General features: G+C 36.4%; 1 protein-coding gene across 1 annotated transcript in view; it reads right to left on the bottom strand.

Annotated features, from left to right (window-relative positions):
* The window catches only part of CACNA2D3 (calcium voltage-gated channel auxiliary subunit alpha2delta 3), a gene marked incomplete at both ends in the record, with an annotated part of 457,978 nt that overhangs the window by 247,283 nt on the left and 191,005 nt on the right, over positions 1-19,690 (bottom strand). The window contains 4 exons of the mRNA XM_082321351.1: positions 3,892-3,966; positions 13,269-13,419; positions 13,512-13,572; positions 14,983-15,114. Coding sequence (XP_082177477.1) covers positions 3,892-3,966; positions 13,269-13,419; positions 13,512-13,572; positions 14,983-15,114 — 419 coding nt within the window. The remainder of the gene's footprint in view (positions 1-3,891; positions 3,967-13,268; positions 13,420-13,511; positions 13,573-14,982; positions 15,115-19,690) is intronic.

The raw sequence follows: 19,690 nt of genomic DNA, 5'->3' as shown, positions 1-19,690 counted from the left end.
GACCTGATCTCTCCCCAGGTCCAGCCCTGTCCCATCTGCCCCAAGTTAGTATAATTTAACCAGATTTATTCTACTGAGAAGCTGATTTGCCCTTTAGCTCACTACAAATGAAGTGCAAGTAATAAGGATAGCCTAATCTTCTAGATTTTCTTTTTCTATTTGTTTGTTTTGTTAAAGTTTAGAGATTAAAGAAAACTCGATTCAAAGACAGACATTCAGCATGTTTAAGTGACATCCTCAAAGTAGAAAGATTCCATTTGAAAACATCTGAGCCTTATATAAAGACAGCAAAGAAGTTCTTCAATAAATACTTTCAAGACAAATGTAGACTGGGGAACTGATCCTGTGAAAGCAGTTTTTATTTGGAGTTATTGAAACAGCTGCTTTCCTCATGAGATAAAAAGCTCCAGTCAAACATCTCAAAGTAATTTCTTATCTCTGCTTCTAAAAACCGTGTTTATTTGCTACATGCGATGTCCGATGAACCTAGCAAGACACAGTTAGCAAGAACTGGGGTGTGCGTCTGTGTATGTTGGGGTTTTTCTTTGGTTTTTTTTTTAAGGGTCATTTAATGGGAATTTTTTATATTGGCATTCATTAATTATGGGTGAAAAAAAAAAGATAGAGAAATATACTGCCAAAATGGTAGAAATTTAAGTTTACTCAGCATAAATTAATAGCTTGGTAAAACTGGGTTTACGCACATTTCCAGCAACAAATGCTGCATTAAGAAATACCTGTCCTTAGTAAGGTCAGGTGCATATACAGCAATATAAAAGAGTGGTACAGTGAACTGTTAAAAATTCAGTCCCTGCAATCATCAGCAACATACATCTCCTCTTTCCACACAAGGGAAAACTGTAGCAATATGAAATACCATTACAGCAATTTCTAATTGTTTCTGCTTCAAGTTAGCATATGGGAATAGACATCTGCTAGCTAAAGAAAAAATGTTATAACGTATTTTAAAATGCTTGTATTTATTTTGGCACTAATGAAGCTTACGCTGGTAGTAACAGATACAGTCATCCTTGCTCCCATTCAATTGAGGAGAGTATTTGACATTAAAAGATAAAGAATAGAAATTTCTGGAAGGAATACATAGTTACATCGTCAGACCTATGTTGGACTTCCAAAAAATCAGGCATATGTATACACCGATAAACTGAAACAGCAGCATATATTTTAAAACATTGCCTGTCAATCATCTGCTCTACTTTGCCAATACAGAAACTTATGGTTATATATTGATAATGGCTGTTTGAAAAAATACATATTACAGTGTTTGTTGTGATATGTTTCTTGTTACTACTTTATCATTTAATAAACAAAAGAAAGAGCTATTATTACCAGTGAACATGCAAAGGAGTATTTACCTTGTAAGACTGGTTGAGAAAGTGTAATTTCATCTACTTTCACCTGATATTGCAACGGACTCTTGGCAATTACACAGAAAAAACTACAAGAGAAGCCTGGTACATCTGCCAGGCTCGCAGACATGAAAGTAACAGCCCAAATAATTGAATTCTTATGATGAGTTCCAAACACAGCTAAATACTCTGATAGCTCTTGACCACTTTTGGAATATGCATAGTAACATTTTAAGACATCTTTTTTCTATGGACCTGACCAAAAGCCTATGAATTCAAGAGAAACTTTTCCAGGAAATTCAGTGAGTTTTTTCATGAGGCCCCCAGGTAATTTCGCTGTGTCGGTATATTCAAATCACACAGTATCAGATCTTACGACAATATCAGACAATTCAGAAAGCTGTTTGTAACTATGAATTCAGGAGCATGATAACTGAATTACTCTTTTAGGATTAAATGATTGTCCATCTTCTTGACAATCTTTACTTTATACTCTGAGCTATACTTCGGACAATGGCACTTTTGTGCCCTCCAGTGTTTAGGCAAATAGATTGTTAACTTCATTACACAAATTAGAAAAATAATAAAAACTTATAAATTCACAGAAGTTAAGAAACAAATGAGATTGACAAAGTCACAGTATATAAAAATACACGGAACTATTACATGCTACCTATCCCAAGTTTATTCTGTAGTTCTGGCCTTTCAAGGAAAGAACAATAACTAGCTCGCTAATATGAATAGCTTGAAAAAAGGTCATATTTAGTTATTCTCCAAAACCTTGGATGTATTATTCAATTTATAGGCAAAATAAAGCACAAAGTGATTCCAGAAATAAAAAAAAAAATTAAAAAAAATTAACTAACTAGAAATTATATTGAAGCTTACTCTGAAAAACAAAATATGAAATTGTACTTCACTATTTTGAATAATTGAGCACTGTTCATAAAATCTGAGCATCATCTGAGCGGCATAAAAACTTTTTGATCAATTAAATTAAAACAAATCTGGCAGTAAATAACATATGGGTGTATGGTAATCTGCATTTTGATCAGTTGCAGAGTGATGGAAAGGTTAACAGTAGGATTAATTCCAGACAGTACATCTGGACAATCTATTTGAATCTTTAGTCTTAAGTCTAGAACTTGCACAGCTTTCATATGGCTCATTAGACGCACCCACAATAAAGTGCTCATTTAGAAAACTGCATCACAGTTCACAAATCAGGGTCTTCAACACTAAATGATTAGAAACAATTCACGCCATTCCAAATAGTAACCAAATGATATTTAGATAATCTATGAACCAACAGTGGAGAACATCAAGTATATTAAGGAAGCAGCCCATGAAGAATAATTCCTGTAGAAGGTAGGTGTATATGTACATAAAATGCAAAGGACTCATGTGAATAATACAATGGAGTAAATAAGGTTCAGCATAACGAGATCAAATTCATTTTGTCTTGGTGTATGTAAAAAGACCTAACATTGGCACACTTAGAAGTGTGTTTTCAGAGCTATGTTTTCTACTTCCTGTAACATTTAATTGACTTCTTCAGCAAAAATGTTCTACCACACTGAATGTTAAGCACAATTCAGTTCTGAGCTGAAACTCTTCTGATTTGCTTGTAGTAAAAAAAGAGAGAGAAGTATTTAAAGAAAGATGCAAGACTGCTGCCCTCTCCAGCCATAACCAAGACGCAGTATAGGTGGACAAGTCACTTTAAGAAGAGAGGAACCTTTAGCAGAGAAGTTGTTCGACAATAATACAAGTGGCTTATTTTAACAGGCCTTTCCCTCTACAAGAAACACAGGATTTTTCAACTATCTTATTTCATAATTTTACATGGCATAAACAATCTTACCTTACCCTTCTAAGAAGTGTGATGGAGTAATGCTTGCACAGAGCAACTACATTCGGATGGCAGGCAATAAACTAAACTTCAGGTTGCACATTCATACTGCAATCTCCCTTCAAATAAATCTTTCACTGAAATCATTCTAATTTTTTTTCTGAAAAATGCCAGGATGTAATTAATTTGAACACTTTCACAGAACTTTCTTGAATGAATGCATTATTATTTTGACACACCTGTTTGGAATGCCAAATTGTTTTTTTATTCACATAGTATTATATTTGTTTTCATCTGTTTTGAGATTTTGTTTCAACTTTAGTGTTAGTTTGACTTAAGAATGCAATCTCTTCCTCAGTAATTTTTGGTAAAAGAATCATAGTTCGATTTAAAGCAACTGAGGTATTTTACTTAAAATAATTACTAAACTTTATTAACAGTATTATTTTCAGTGATTTCTGTATTTTTCCATTAAGTTTATTCAATCAAATTGACGAGGTTATTTCTTTTTCTTCCTACTGAGTCGCATAAGACTCCTTTGAAATAGCATAAGGAGAATAATTAATAAATTCTAATAATGCAATGCATTGTACTAGGAAAAGACCATTATAGCACATTGTTACGCACTGCATCCTATCTCTCTGCCATTTTCTTGCTTTCATTCCTTACCTCTTTGTTGGCTCTGTCTGCTTGAACTAATGTTCCATTCAGACACGGCTCTACATAGTGAAGTTCTTCATTATACTATAGAGAGAAATAAAAAGTATGATGAAAAATTTAATTAAAAGATACAATTTAATTTAATGAGTTAGAACTACAGTGAAACATGCACATAAAGCAAGAACAAAAGGATTCAGTTAATTTTTAAAAACTGGCTGTGGCATTTTTTTTCCTTTTACATGATTCTTAATGTTCCAGAGGTTTATACTTTTTAAAAGGACCATTTAATTGAATGGATGCCAACACTAAGGTGGAGTTAATGGGTACTATATACACTAGCTGGCATGAATATCCTTCGAGTTGAAATCTGGATAGTATTAAGAGGTCATGTTTGATACATCACAGTCCCAACTCCCAATTCTTTGCTACATATAAAAAAAGTCCTGACAAATATTTGAAGCACTGGCTAACATTTTGGAAGGCTAATAGTGGAACAACTATGCCAAAAAGTCTGTAAGCTTGAATCAGTCCTGGACATGTCTGACAATAGTCAGAATTTCAGTCAAGCAGAGTAGTTTATTATACACTAACTCACGAAGCTGTGACAAACCTTTAAGGAATTATCTGCTTATCTTGCAAGGTCTAAGTAAGTTAGATAGATCAGTCCTATTTTCAGAAGCATCTTAAGCATTAAAAGAAACTACATCTCATCTGCAGTCAGTACATCTTGCAGACTCGTGGATGCTTAAGTCACTTCATTGAAAATTGGGCTCGATGGTTTAAATCTTTTAAACCTTTCAATACAGGTCAAATTAATACAGATGTACCTTCAAAAAGTCTTCACTAGTTGTATAGATAGAATTTTAAGTTAATTACTCCTCTCATTAATTTAATCTACTCTAGAAGTTATCTCAGAACAAACTATAAGGCCTTTGCATTTAGGCTTTAAGCAGTTTCACCCTTTCATAGGCATTAAGTGAATCAGAACATCCATAGTAAACAATGAAAGACAACAGGTTAAGACAAGTCAAAAATAATCAGGAAAAACATTTCATTAGATTAATATATGCATTTTGCTTCCTCCTTCCTCCACCTCACTGGGAATTAAAAAAGCCTTACAATGACTCATTACAGAACGCTGCTTAGACAAGGTTCTCTGTCACTTCAAGTTCTCACTGTCTCTGTCTGCCTGCAGCTCTGAATTTGTTCCACTGTCTTCAGTTTAACACCACTCCCTTCTCCACACATACGCCTGACCATAGGCCCCTGCAACCTGCTCCACTTTGGACACCTGCCATCATCATTCATTTTAACAGTGCACTACCCACCACACTCGTAATTACATAATTACTGTTGCATAGGGAATAGTGTTTAATTTGAACTGCATCAAGTTATTCTTGAGGTATTGTGCTAGACTCAGTCCTCAGCTATAAGGAAATACAAACCCAGAGTAACTCTACTGCTGGTTATACAGACTATTTACATCAGCATCAACATAGTAATTGGTTGACTGTATAGAAACAAACAAAAATGCTCAAGATATTTACACATAGTTTCTGCAGCAGATTTGCATGTTTCCCTAATTATTTTATTTCCATCAATGTTATTCCAATATATGAGAGCCTGTGGACACGTCTATTGCTCCGAAGGTAATATGAAAAACAAGGCAAAGACTTCTAGAACACTTTAGAGTCACTGGGAGTGTCCCAAGTGCATCTCCGTGCCATAACAGTTTATTGATCTGATCAATGATGTACTTTCCCCTGTAGTTTTTCTCTTCAGACTGCTTTCCAATCTATCTCCTGACAGTCATTGCAAAATAATAATGCCAAATCTACACAGCATGTCTTATTATAGGCCGAAGTCAAGACCATATTCCATTCTATTGTAAAAAAAAAAAAAAAAATTGAAAATCTGTGACAGACACCAGTACACCAGCCCCTACTCCCAAGATTTTTCCTGTCTTCACAAATTTTTTTCAGCATGTGCTTTAATCAATATACTTTCTGGTTAAGCCTGTTCTTAGCTTGATTTCTCTAGCTGTCATTGGAAACTATATTAACATCCATACTTTTCTTTATATGATACCAAGCACAGTGTCTGTAATTGCGCAACATGGAACAAAATACTAAAGTCTACCTGCCTCTCAGTCATGATCTCAGTTTCAAATATCTGCATGCAAGCAAACTCAGAATTTCCTAATGCTTTAGTAGTACCCACAGGTTTTTCTTCCAGGCCTATTAACACCAGCAAAGAGATGAAACAACTTCCTACTCTATCAGACCTTGCATCTAAGTAGCATAATTTCCATTAGATTTCTGTAAGATTTATTTTAACTACTGTTTTGAGTAACTCATATCATCAGGCTATTCCCACAGACACATAGCTTGCCTGTCTGCTAGCTGCACCACAACCCAGTCAGACTCCCAGTGGCTTCCCACTACACCTTCAGTGTTATTCAGTTGCAGAGTATAACGGATGCTCACACTTTCACAGAGAACATGCCTTAAAGTCCCCTAGCAGCCCCGTTTTACAGAATCAACCTACTTCAGAAAAGGATGAATAAAAATGTTCATTCTCACATAACCAGCACAATTACACAGATGGCATGTGGAAAAAGCAGTTCCGTTGTCTCTATGAATGTAAGAAAACGTAGATATTCATTATTCTGAAACCCAGCCAAATTGTGACACTATTTGCATTTGTGGCATCTAATTCACCTTGAGATTATTACTATCAAAAATATTTTAAGTAATCTCCTATGTCTGGCAGAAGAAACTGGATTATGCCAAGGTGTATAAATGAGTATTTTATGTAATGGTGTTCTATGGATAACAAGCATAACCTGGAAGTGTTCTGCTTGTTAGCAGTTCTTCCTCAACTGTACAGATACAAATGAAAACACAGTAAGAAAAACCTTTATATAAAAGGTATAGCAGCTTCTGATTGTTTGAATTCTTGCAAGGGTGCATTTTTATGATCTATTTTAATTTTTATACGCTGCTAACTGTATACACTTTCTTTTCCTTTTTAAAAAACTCAAATAGGAAGAGATGGAAAAATTCACTGGACAAAATTATTTCAGTTCCAAAATAAATTCTCAAAACATCTGCCTCTCTAAGTCCAGGAGAACTGTAGAAGTCTGATGCAACATGTGAAAGCATTCAAGCAGTTTGCTGCTTAAACTGGCATATCCACTTGGTAAGATCTTTAGTACAACTATCAGCTTCTAGCAAAATGCCCAACTTGTGCTTCATAGCATATATTCGATTTCTTTGTCCTTGTCATAGAGTGATTTGCAGTGTTATTGGTGATGCCTTTCTTTTAATTGTGCCAAACCTTTAAAGTGGAAAAGGGAAAAAATTCTCCCTCTTCCCCACCAAGTTATCGGCAATTTGAACTCAGTTTTGCAGCTTTCCTATGACATTTAAAGTATTTTATTTAGTGAAATAGCTTCTGGGTCTTGAATCAAAAGGCTGATTAGTAACCGCTGACTTTGCCAGCAATACCCAGTATAGATCTCTTGTTAATTTACCTCAGTAAAAGCCTGCATTTTGCTTTTCAAGAGTCTTGCATTACATTGTTTTCTGATATTTCCTAGTGTTGCATAGTCGCATACCCCTACACTCTGGCATATGACATCTTTGCATGTTATAGTTGTGATAGCTGTGATGCGATAGCTGAGCGAGCTAATACCTGTGCAATAACTGTGAATAGCCTGTGTTTTGCTGAAGGAGGGAGGGAGAGAAGTAAAAACCAACTACCTTCCTTTCTGAGCTCCTCTTCTAAAACCTCGGTCTACTTTCATCTCTCTTGTAATTTAAACATTTGATGACATTGGTTTTTATTACTATTTACTTAGTTACATTTATCTGGTTTATTAGTTCACATTATTTTGTCCCTCTAGTTACTTCTTTGCACAACAGACATAAAATAGGCTAAAATGTGAACTAAGAGGAACCATATAGCTAGTTAGCTGCTGACCTACACTGTATAATCAGATACTATTCGTATTCTGAAAATGTGAGATGTATATGGTTCTAGCACACCTACACAAGTAATTTACATTTACCTTAGCTTTTGTCATATTTAGCCTTTGTCATATTTAAGCTGCCTGGAGCAAGGTCCACAGAAACAAATTAAATTCATATCTTGTTGTGCAACAATACACAGATAAAAGATTTCACACTATATTAGGCATACTCAGATATCCAATACAGCCCAACCTAAGATCCAACAGTGAAGCCAATCCAGGAAAGGAAACAAAGGAATTGGAATTTCCAAAGTTCCACTAGCGTTACCATGCTCAACAAGTAGCACGCAAGCATAGCCCACTGCTTGGAGCAATCATACGCAGGTTAGCAACTGGCTGTCTTTCTCAGCCTGCTCACACGTTAGCTGTACAGAATCTGATTATTCAGGCAGGCTGAAAAGTAAGTTTATCCATAATTTATTCTGTATGACTACAAGGACTCCAAACAAGAGACTACACAGAAACTATTTATAATGGAAAAGTCTACAAATTAAAATCAGGGAACTATACTACTGTGCTTTGAATTAACAAATACTTTTATTCAAATCAATTTTGTTAAAATGGTGTGAATAAAGCATTAAAATTAATTTAACATTCTTGGCTCGGTTAATATTTTGTTAATTTAATGTAGAGTTTAGATTTTCATAAAAGCATTTTAAAAATTTCAGCATTTGGCAAAATTAGTACTCATTTTATGATAATATTGTTAATTTAATGCATGACTTGGAATTATATTTCAAAGTGAATTGGAAAAATATGCTTTTTATTTTGTTGTTGCAGGCATCTCTGTTTATGCACCAGTGAACTGACCTTAAATTTTAACATAGGCAGCACAAAATCGCTCTTGTATTTCAACAATTTTTTGCAATTCAATCATCTAGTCCATCAATTTCAGATAGATTTTGCAACAACCCACCCATGAAAGCTTAAAACGATTTTTAACATTATTCTTTTATGTTTATTCTCTGGAAAGACCTGCATTGAATTCTGCTTTCTGCTATATATACATATAAAGTTAGAAGTATATTTAGTGAAAAATCAAATGGATATGAAACAACCCAGCTAATGTACTGCTAGTGGCTTTGGGGTTTTGTTCTTGGCTGAGTTATGGTTTGTTTTGGGTTTTTTTGCTACCCTGCTGCGTATTTCTAAGTGTTAATCGAGTTTTTAACGATGTTAGTATGTAGTGACTATAACTCTCATTACAGTTAATGAGAATCCTAAATTTCTTTTTGTGTAGAGAATACTGAAACATGTAACAACCACCTGAAAAGCAAACTGAAGAGCTTTTACAAGTTTTTGTATAGTGAAATATTGTAAAGGGAGAATAAAAAAAACTACCAGAGTTGATGACCACAAATTTTGCACAAATGCTTTTCAGACTTCACTTTTTGATGCACTAAGTTCTCTTTCCTCTTCTTTCACTGACACAGATACTGATTTTCTCAATGCTCAATTCCCTTCCATCCTTGACCCCCACTGTCAACAGAGCGCTGTCTTACACTAGTCCAGCTTCTCTAACCTCATGTTCTCTTTTGGCTAACGTTAAAGTGCTCTTCCTTCTTACTGTAACAAACACAAAAGTTTCTCATCTGCTTGCATAACCTTTCCACTTGCTTCATTCTGGCTGTTGCTCATCTGTAAGTCCTCTCCCACATCCTTCATCACTATTTTCCTTGCACTTCCTTCTTTTGCTCTAAAATGCAGGCATGTTTTAGGGTTCTTCTCTCTTGTGAAAATGAGAGAGAGAGAGAGAACAACTTAGCCTATTTGACTCCTAATTCCTGACCCAGTTCCTCACAGAAGTCTCCTGTTGCAAGTATTTGTTCCATCAATCACTGTGCATAATAAAGCCACACTGACAATCACTCAGGCTCAAAACTTTCGCTTCAGCTAATAAGTCTATTTTTTGTTCAGATTTCCCACATAAAGCTTTTATTCCACCTCAAATTTTGGTCTGGGAAGAGAAAGAGGTACTTGGTCATTTGTCTCAGGCTTCCACATGTTCAGCAGTCCTCACAGAGCAAGTTTAGACAGGCCTTTCAGAAGAACGATCGGTGTGAGCAAGTATCAGCTACGTGCTCCGTGAAGAGTAAGTCTTCAACATTTAGGCACGGTGGATCTATTTTTGCACACACTGCACAGCTGGCCAGTTCTAGATACAGAGACTTGCTATATATGCACAGATCTATGTTACAAAGGGGATTTCTCATATGGACATGTGTGTATCTTACCTTCAAATGAAAGCAGTTTCACATCACCAGGCTATGCCTAAATTATAAAGAGCAAGATATAATCTCATTCAAACATTTGTCTATAGATAAAAGCTATACAGGATTTTCAGTGCTTTCACAACAAGAAGCCTCTATCATGGGCTTTGCTGTCTCATGTTTTGATCACTGAAACATCCTCTCCAGTCCTGACAAAGATTTACCCTGCTGGCACTTTTTCAGAGCAGTGCTTCAGAAGTAATTTTTGCTGATCATTTAGACCACAGTAACCCTGGCTTTACTGTGTACCCTTGCTATGTCTTCCTCTAAGACATCAAATTTTAAAAGGAATTCATAATCCAGATCCAGCCTACCTATGCCATTCCTCATTGAAACAGCCACTCACTTCTCCAGTGCACCAGTCTCTGTTACCAGTTTGATACATTTTCAAGTGAACAAATTTTGTGTTTTCTTTACATTATTTTTTTTTTTACCTTGTGAGACAGCAATGATTATATTGTGACACTTAGTCCAAAACAACTGCTTAAAAACTCTTCTTCCAAGATACCTTCAAGGTGACAAGACGGCACTTTACCCACTCATTGTCACTCCTGTCATGGCCGCCTGGTTTTCCCCAGTGTTTCTGCAGTACCTCTTTCAACGCAGTGAATAAATTCAGACTCATATTTGCACAGTAACTAAACCATCAGTGTCCTAATGAAATTAAACAGCTGAGCTGGTAATAAAATCGCGTTCTCAGTTGCTCTTTCTACTTATTTCAACAAATAAACACATATTCATCCTAAAAGAGGTCATAGAGAAGAAAGAACCTTCAGATGAAAAAATTACCTCAGAAAAATGCTACAATTACCACAGTCATTACCTGTCTTTCTAAATATTAAGAATTTCTTATACTAACCAAACTTCATCTTAGCGGTAAGCAGGAGAGGGCTGCAGCGGCGACCTGTGTGGGAGAGGGCCATGAACCGCCCTGCGCCGGTCCCAGGCGGCTCCAGCTGGCGCCTCAGCAACCGTGAGGCGCCAAAACCGCAGCGGCAAGCCTGAGGCGGCCGCAGCGTCCTCACGCAGGCGGGCGCGAGGAAGACGACGACTGGAAAAGTGTCGTGCTGAAAGGGGTGCGCTTCTGGACACCGTGGTCTGCAGGTGACCCGCAGCACGGCAGGGACGCCCCTGAGGGACTGCGGCCATGGGCGACCCAGGCTGAGGTGGGGGCACCCCTGAGGAACTGCAGCCCGCGGGTGACCCACGCTGAAGGGAAAAGCAAAGAGCAGCAGAGGAAAACCAGTAAGCAGCAAAGAGCGGCAGTAAGAAACTGGTAAGCACAGAGCTGTTGACAGAGGCCTAGACAGACCCTGACCTCCTGCACCGCCCGGCACCTCACCCAGGAGAGGGGAGGGACCGAAACCGCAGCGAAGGTAAGGGGTGCTGAGACGGGGGCGCGGGGAGGGGAGGTGCGGGACAGGAGGCGAGCCCGGGCAAGCGGAAGGAAAGGCTCCGTTGGGTGCTTCCTCCCTTTTCTCGACACCCGAGTCGGTGATCAGAAGTTTGTGTTAATTGGCGATAAATGGCATCAAAATTCTGTGACTCCATGCTGGTTTATGCACAGCTCAGTTCATTTTCAATTAAAGTTTAAATTGAAAAAATGACATTTAGTTATTTCGTACTTACTTTCCTATTTTTTTGAAGTATTTATACAGTATTGCTGTTGCATTACCTAGGTAAAATCATTGCTTTGGATTCTAGCTACCTACATTTTTACATCTTTTGTTATAGATGAGCCTTTTGGTTTTCCCAAAGTAAAAAACTTCACTTAAAAAAAACACTTCTCTTTTGTTCCTACATCATTCACAGTAACTGTCACAACTACTGATAAATGCAGAGATTATACACTGAAAAATGGCTGGTCAAGTGTCTTAATAATTACTTAGCTGAAACATTCTTTCAACTTACAAAAGTTATTTAGATTATACTTATTCACAATTTTTTTGAAGGACAGTAAACCTTTTTTGATACAATATGTAATTATGTCTTTCTACTACATGAGTTTCTGCTAATTATGCAATTATCACACAAGAAGATTAGTATGAAAGACATTCTGAACTAACTGCTTGCTGTTAAAAATACAGTAAATGCACGTATACGTCAGGCATATATACTTCATTCTTCATACAATCTCAATGATTTGCACTGGCGTCACTGGGGTCATTTATTTCAGTGCACAAAGGGCACTTCCCTTGTAGCAAAATAAGGCCAAAATCCTCCTTAACATTAACATTTTTACTATTTATGCATATGATAAAACTACATATTTATACAGTATTAGCAAAAGAATAGCAGCAAAGGAGAATTTGTAAAACCACCAATTCCTCTTCCCTCTCTCCCTTCCCATCCCCCAGCCAAATCGTAGTTTTGATGTCAGTTTTGCACTTTTTAAAGCCATCCTTACCTACATGACTAATCCCATTAAATACTGTAAAACTATCCTCTTGTCATAGATTTAAAACATGTACCTGTACGATGGAAAACTAACTACCATACACAAATAACAAGAACTACTGATGATCTAATTTATCACTGTTAGAAAGCACCGGTAATACCTCTGCACGACTTACACATGCATACATTTCAGATTCACACAGAGGAAAGCATGAATAATGAGGAGCTATGTTGGCATTTTATCATGCCATACAAGCTTCAGCAAAAGTTAAGATCCGGTCCTATTAATTCTTATATATGAACCATTTTGTAATTTGCACTGTACTAAAGAAGCTGTGAGGGGGAAAAAAGGCGGAGAGGGACACACACCCCGAAGTTAAAAATTAAGGTAATGTAGAAAGTTCAGGCAAACTACAAAACAGATTACTATTCTTTGCAAATCCCAAATTCAAGACAACTTGTTCAAGGGGTTTCAGATTTCAACTCATAGAAAAACAATTTGAAAACACTGTCACCTGAAGAAGTTTGCACTGGAAAATCACAGGGCCTGTCCAGTTGGTTCAGATGTCATCTTATATCCATCACCTGCCTGCAACATTTTTCAAGTGTATTGTGTGATGTAAAACATGACAGATAGCAACAAACGATGAAAGAAAAAAAAGGAATAAAAATCCTGAGACACTCACAGCAATTATATTGAAGAAGTCATCATCTCCGAGGGTATCCAAAATAGATGAAACTGTCTGTTTTGCAATAGTCAAGCGAAGCCCTTTCATACTGCCACTGACATCTACTAAAATTACCACATCTTTTGGAGAAGTTGCTGCCTGGATGTACCTAAGACAAAAGACAAAACATCTTGTTCTTTTAAATACTGAACTTTTCTTCCTTTCAAGTTTCTTAGACACTGGTAGTCAACTGTTGCCTACCATTTTCTATTTCTGCAGTCAAATGCAATGACTCCATTCTCATCAGGTTCCCATTTAATTCCTGTTTAAAAAAAGAGATAAAAAGATTAAATTACAACATTTTCACAGTACCTGTTCAAAATATATCTGTGGTATTAGGGTAAAGTAGCACTTAATGGAATTTCATACTTTAATCTAACAGGCAATGGTGTTATAGGAAATGCTGGAAAAATAATTTAATAAAATAGGACCACCAGAAACAATTTTTTTTTTCCTCACTCCTTTTTAGCCTACTGTAAGGTGAAAACCTCTTCAAGCCTATTTGTTCATCATACTACTGTCACTAAAGTATTGTCATACTTGGTCAGTGGTGCTGGCAAGCTTTATCACATGCTTGCCAGGTCACTTTCAAACCTTGAGCACTTACTACCCATGCCTGATCTCCACAGGTCCTGTTATGCTCACTGCTTCACTCGCAGGTCATACACCTGATGCTTTGCTCACAGAAAAGGTAATATCTCCCGGTCGTGGGTCAAAAGAAATATGACACAACACCTCCAAGCAAAAAAAAATGACAGGGCAAACCTTCCTGCTTTTTACACTCACTTTCTAGCACAAAACAAGAAACAGCCTTTAAAATAAGGACTAGCAATTTTTCTACCCTTGAAATATCATGGGGCTTGAGAATTGAACTATAATCTAAAACTAACACTGATATAGTAGCCATTACTTTCAGTCACTTTCAGACATACAGGCTTATAGTAAACTTGCTCACATTAAACTCAAGACTTTAGACTTGAAAAAACATGGGTTGCTAAACCATGTCAGCTAAAGGAACAGTTCCCACTCTGGGCCTGATCCCAGGTTACAAAAGCTGAGGATCAGTTTATTTAATTTTTTAGTTTATTTAATATGTAGTAAATTCGATATGTGATTAAACATAAAACTAAATAAGTAACAATATATATTTTAACCTATTTCTATAGAAATAATACAAGTGATCTAATTGCATTTTATTACAACTGGTGTGAAAGTAAACTTTAAAACAAGTTTTTGAAATCTTTAAATGTAAAGACATCAGGTTAAGTGGAAGTCTAAAAACTGAACAATATATTACAATTAAGTCTTACTGTATGCATCGAGAGAGCACGTTATCTAAGTTCAGTACTATATGAAGGGTCTAATCCTTTTGCCCTCCTTCTCCACAGTCTGTGTAGAAGTTATTTTTCATATGCCTGTATATGTATATCTGAAGAGGAACATATATGAGCACATGAGTTATCTTGGGGGCTTCACCCGCAAAAGAAAATTGGTAGAAAAAACTCAGAACGTTGTAAATGTTGATTAGAAATATCTCTCTGTGAAAACTAGATAAACTAAAATCAAACCTGCAAGTATCTGTGAAAGCCATGATTTGTGACAATACTCAGTGGAAATTTGCAGCCACAGCATTCTTGATTGTATTTCAAGTAAGAAATTGTATTCTTCTTACCTGGATATTGTCTGAAAAATCCTTTTGCACTTCCAAAGTACTGCCAGATGAGAGAAGGGTCACGATCAAAATTATCAACAAACACCTTATTTAAAGATTCTGACCAATAAACTCCATTTACAATGGCTGGATCTAGGGGTGGGGGGGAAAAAGAGAAAAGTTATTTTCCTTAAATAGAATCCCTTGAACTCTACCATCTTCATCTTATTCAGTACCCAAAAATCTAGTGACTGCAAACTACTGCAGAACATCTTTTGATTTCCTTTATCAATTAAGTGATTCAAAATAAATGATACACTTAAATAATGAAAGCATGGTTAAAACACAGAAGACACACCAGGTACATTTTTTAGATAAGTTAAAATTGCTTATTAGACCATCTATCTGTAACTACTGTATTGCTTGTTCTGGAAAACATAAATGAGTCAATCTAATAATAGGTTATTTACTCAATTTGCTTTCCCTAAATGCATGGAATGTCTCATGACAACCCTTTATGCCCCCTCTTTTTTTTTTCCCCCAAATCTTCAACTTGGTAAGACCATTCTCACTGTATCTGAAAGTTTACGTGTGGGAAAAGAAAGGGAAATACCTTTTGTTTCACACTTGAATGAATCATGATATACATACAAACACAAAATCTCATGACAAATAACACTAATTGTTATTTGGAAAACACTGGACCCAGATTTCACAACAATTACCTCATTATTTTGGATTCCCATAGAAAGAGAAATACGAAGCAAATCCTTGATGTTGAAAATGAACTATTTCTGTTTAAAACATCCTCATCTATCAATTTCTAAAAACCCAGGCTGCCCGAGTATGTTTTTAAGCTGCTGATTTGGTTAGTGGGAAATCAGAAACAAATGAACATATCTTAAAAAGTTACTCAATTACAAACTGTGAATTTTGGAAGATAAGAAACAATTAAGATATACTATATTCCCAATTCAATTGGTATGTGAAGTCAGCAGTATAGAAAGGAAAAAACAGAACAAAAATCACAGATGTATTATTTCATTTGTAAAAGTGTGCATACATGAATACACAGTAACATTTGCTCAAGCATTTGAAATAATGCTTCCATTAGCTTGCAAAATAATGTCGCTGTACTGATTTCAGAAGACTGCTTAGAATGTGATTTCAATAGAGTGGAAAAAAGGTGAATCGTTATCTTTCCTTACATTCATCAAGAAAAACAGCAGAAAAAGGGAAATGTCTCAGCTACACATCTTTGAATGGTGCTTTCATCTAAATATTTAGGTTTACACAGATGGACTGCTGAAAAAGCAAGGTCAACAAAACAGATGTTGTTTTTAAAACATGTCCAGTATAGTTACTTGTTTCTCTAGAAGATGAAGTATACATTTAAAATCTGTCCAACCAGACACACATCAAGCAAACCAACGTCACCAGTCCAACTGTACTACTTCAGTTCTGCCGAGCTGGCAAAATCCATTGTCCGGTCGTTTGCAAGTCTGCAGTTACTCCAAAAACAAGCTGTGATTGAGGCATCACTCGTTGACTGTCAAGACTGCCTATCCTGGCATCTATCATTAGTCTGTAAATATATGCTCCTATTCCAGCACCCCAAAATTTTGATCCATTGTCCAGCATTTAGACATCACGTGACCAGTGAAGCACTAAAATGAGAATCCTATTCTCAGCCCACTGGAACTCCCCAGTACTAGTTCAAATACCGTTATTCTGGTTCTGCTCCTATACCCGAGTTCTGGTGGAGTATCTGAATCACTAAAAAGCACAGTGGCATTATTGACTCTGCATTACAAGATTGAGATAAGGTGATAACTTTAAGTCATCTTTAAAAAGAGCAACATAGTTCTGAGGGTTGGTTTTGGTTTATTTGTTTGCTCGTTTTTCCTTGGAAGTGTTGCTAGAAAAGCCTGTTTAGAGGAAAAACAAGGAACCTTTCCTCAGCCTCTAGAGGACAATAAGCTCTTCATATACCCTTCACTCATCAGGATTAGTGAAAAGCCAAACCAAACAAATAGAATAATTGTATCTTAATTTATATTTAAAATAAACTGTAGTGGTTCTTAGCAGCTCACATTCAGATCTCATTCCAAGACTGCACATTGTACCTTAGTATTTCATAATATCATCAGTTTATCAGATGTCTTCTATCCCCGATTCCTCAGAGGCTAATTTTTAATGCCCAGTGCTATGCTGCCACTCATCTAAGCAGAATCTTCACTCTGCCTCCCAGCCCAATGATAATTTCCTTTAAATTCTATATACACTCCAGGTCCATAAGGTCATGGGACAACTTTAGTTGTACACCTATTAAGCTCTAAACTGAATGTGAAATCCTTCCAGTGGCATTTGAAAAAATATATTTATATAAAAAAATACATATATAAAGCTACTTTTAAAAAGTTCATATTAAAATATCTGTGCCATCACAGTAGTGGATTACTTTTTTTAGCCCATTTATGAAGAGCCACTTAACATGTTTATATATCAGTGTTATAGGTAGAGAACTCCATGGAAATACAGTCAGGAATTTTTGGTTGAGTCTAATGATGATTGACTGAGTCTATATTCTGCATCAGGTTGACAACACTAATCACTAATCATCCAAATGCTGATCACCATAAATATTAATCCAGTGACTCTGAAACTAATAGGAATTTTTTAGCTGAAAGGAGCATTAAGCAGGCATTTTACAGAACAGGGCACAATTAAAATGTGATCTATGATGACTGGGTTCCTTCAAAATTCACAACCTTCCTACGCCCTGCATATCTATTACACTGGCTGTTCTTTCTACAATATACCAAGTTACATTTTACGCACCAACCATTTTTATAAAAAAGCAAATAAGGTCACGCTCAGTTTAATCCTTGGAATACAAAGAAAAGTGAAGTAGGGAAAAAAATGTATTTACAGTACAAAACTGCAGGCCTACAGACTTCGTGTGGAAATCACATCTCTTTACTGGCTACGGTATCTTCTAGGCAGAAGGATTTCAAACCTGAGCTCCTTGTTCTGAATTTGATAATGACTGTCATGTGGATGCATCTCTGTCCACACGTACCATCCTAAATACAACTGAGCTCCTGACCATATATCCTCATGAAAATTTTACAGTCTCATCTTCTAATAACCCATATGTTAAACTTGTCATTCTGGGCAACTTCCATTTTCAATAATTACACTAAATTGCTTAAATTGCCCCAACTACTTCATTTAGAAACAGTATTCTTAAGTTTTCATATTACTGGTGAACGTCATCTGCATCCCCAAAATAGCTATACGTCAGTAGTGGCAAATTGATGCTTGTGAGTATTCAGAAATTTGGGGAGGGAGAAAAAGAATAGAAGATAAAGCTTAATATAAATACAAAATCATTAACATGATGTTATGGAGCTCAAAGACAAGTAGTGTAAATAGCTTCTGCCACAATTCTTGAAACATCATTTCTGCTTTTGCTTCCTGGCATTAACAGCTAAAATATAATTAAAATATTCCCTTTCCCTTGCCTTTTAGATGGGCTGGCTTGCAATTATATGGGATTTTGCTCCACTGCTGTTTGTGTAGCTGCTACCTGTTTTTTTTATTGATATTTAATAAAAAAACAGCCCCCAGGTAAATAGGTACACTGACACGAATCTGAAACATAATTGCCAAGGAACAGTACAAATGCATGTAGCAATTAAGTTGCTGTCATAGATACTGCTGACCCAAAGAAATAGGTCTGAAGTCTCGACAAAGGCAGCCAAGGTGTGCAGACTGAAAGATGCGCAACAGCATGCCAAAGGTTAGCACTACAATGAAATGTATTTTAATTCACAGAATCCATAAAAATATCTGGAGAAGAATAAGTCTATGGAACAGAATTAATACATATAGGACACATTTTGCTTTCTAATTATTCCAGCAATCTTTATAGAAAATAAGGGAGACCACTGAGGAATTCAGCGACTATGAAGAAAATGCAGAATACTTCTCTTGCTTGCCATACGCTGCTTTATTACCAAGAAAAAATGTTACCAATACTGACAACCTCAAGGGCAGCCCCTAACATTGCAGAGCAGTACTGTCATACAACAAAGCAGTATGAGCACAGCCTACAGGACCAAGCACTGCAAAGGAATGCAAAATCCAGCACCCTTCTGGCTCAACGATAGTAACAATATTAGCTTAGTTTTGATGACACTGACAACATATTTAGTCTGGTCATATTTTAAAGAATAACAAAATCACATACTTGCTGGGACATACACCAACAATCTAATAATTATACTACTCAACACTTATATGAATGCTTTTCAGGGTGGTCCAACATATTCAAGAGCTGGGGCTGGATGCCAATTTTGGCAACTGCCTTTGCTTTTTTCTCTCTCTTCCCCTCCCTCTGCCTCCACTGGGTAATGTGGGTGCACCAGCTCACAGATCAGGGCATCTGGCCATCTGTAGACACAAAATAAGGCGTTTGTCCATCTTGCTTCATGTGCTGAGAACCATTCACCAATGTCAGAAATCACATTCCCTCCATATGGGGTGGTAAAGACTTCAAGTGCATGACTGTATAGAGGCATAGTAGTAGGTACTTAGTTGTTGCAGCTTCCAACATTGCCCTAATAACATTCCCCTTCTCCTTTGAAGAGGCAGCAGAAGAACTGGAGTATGGCCAGATGTGTTTATTTTTATGATAAATTTCATGAATGGGTTTGGGGATTTT

This window comes from Platalea leucorodia, assembly GCF_965183815.1.
Source record: "Platalea leucorodia genome assembly, chromosome: 9".
NCBI classification, from domain to species: domain Eukaryota; kingdom Metazoa; phylum Chordata; class Aves; order Pelecaniformes; family Threskiornithidae; genus Platalea; species Platalea leucorodia.
Note: the sequence above shows the minus strand (reverse complement) of the source record. Positions and strands in the feature narration are given on the sequence as shown.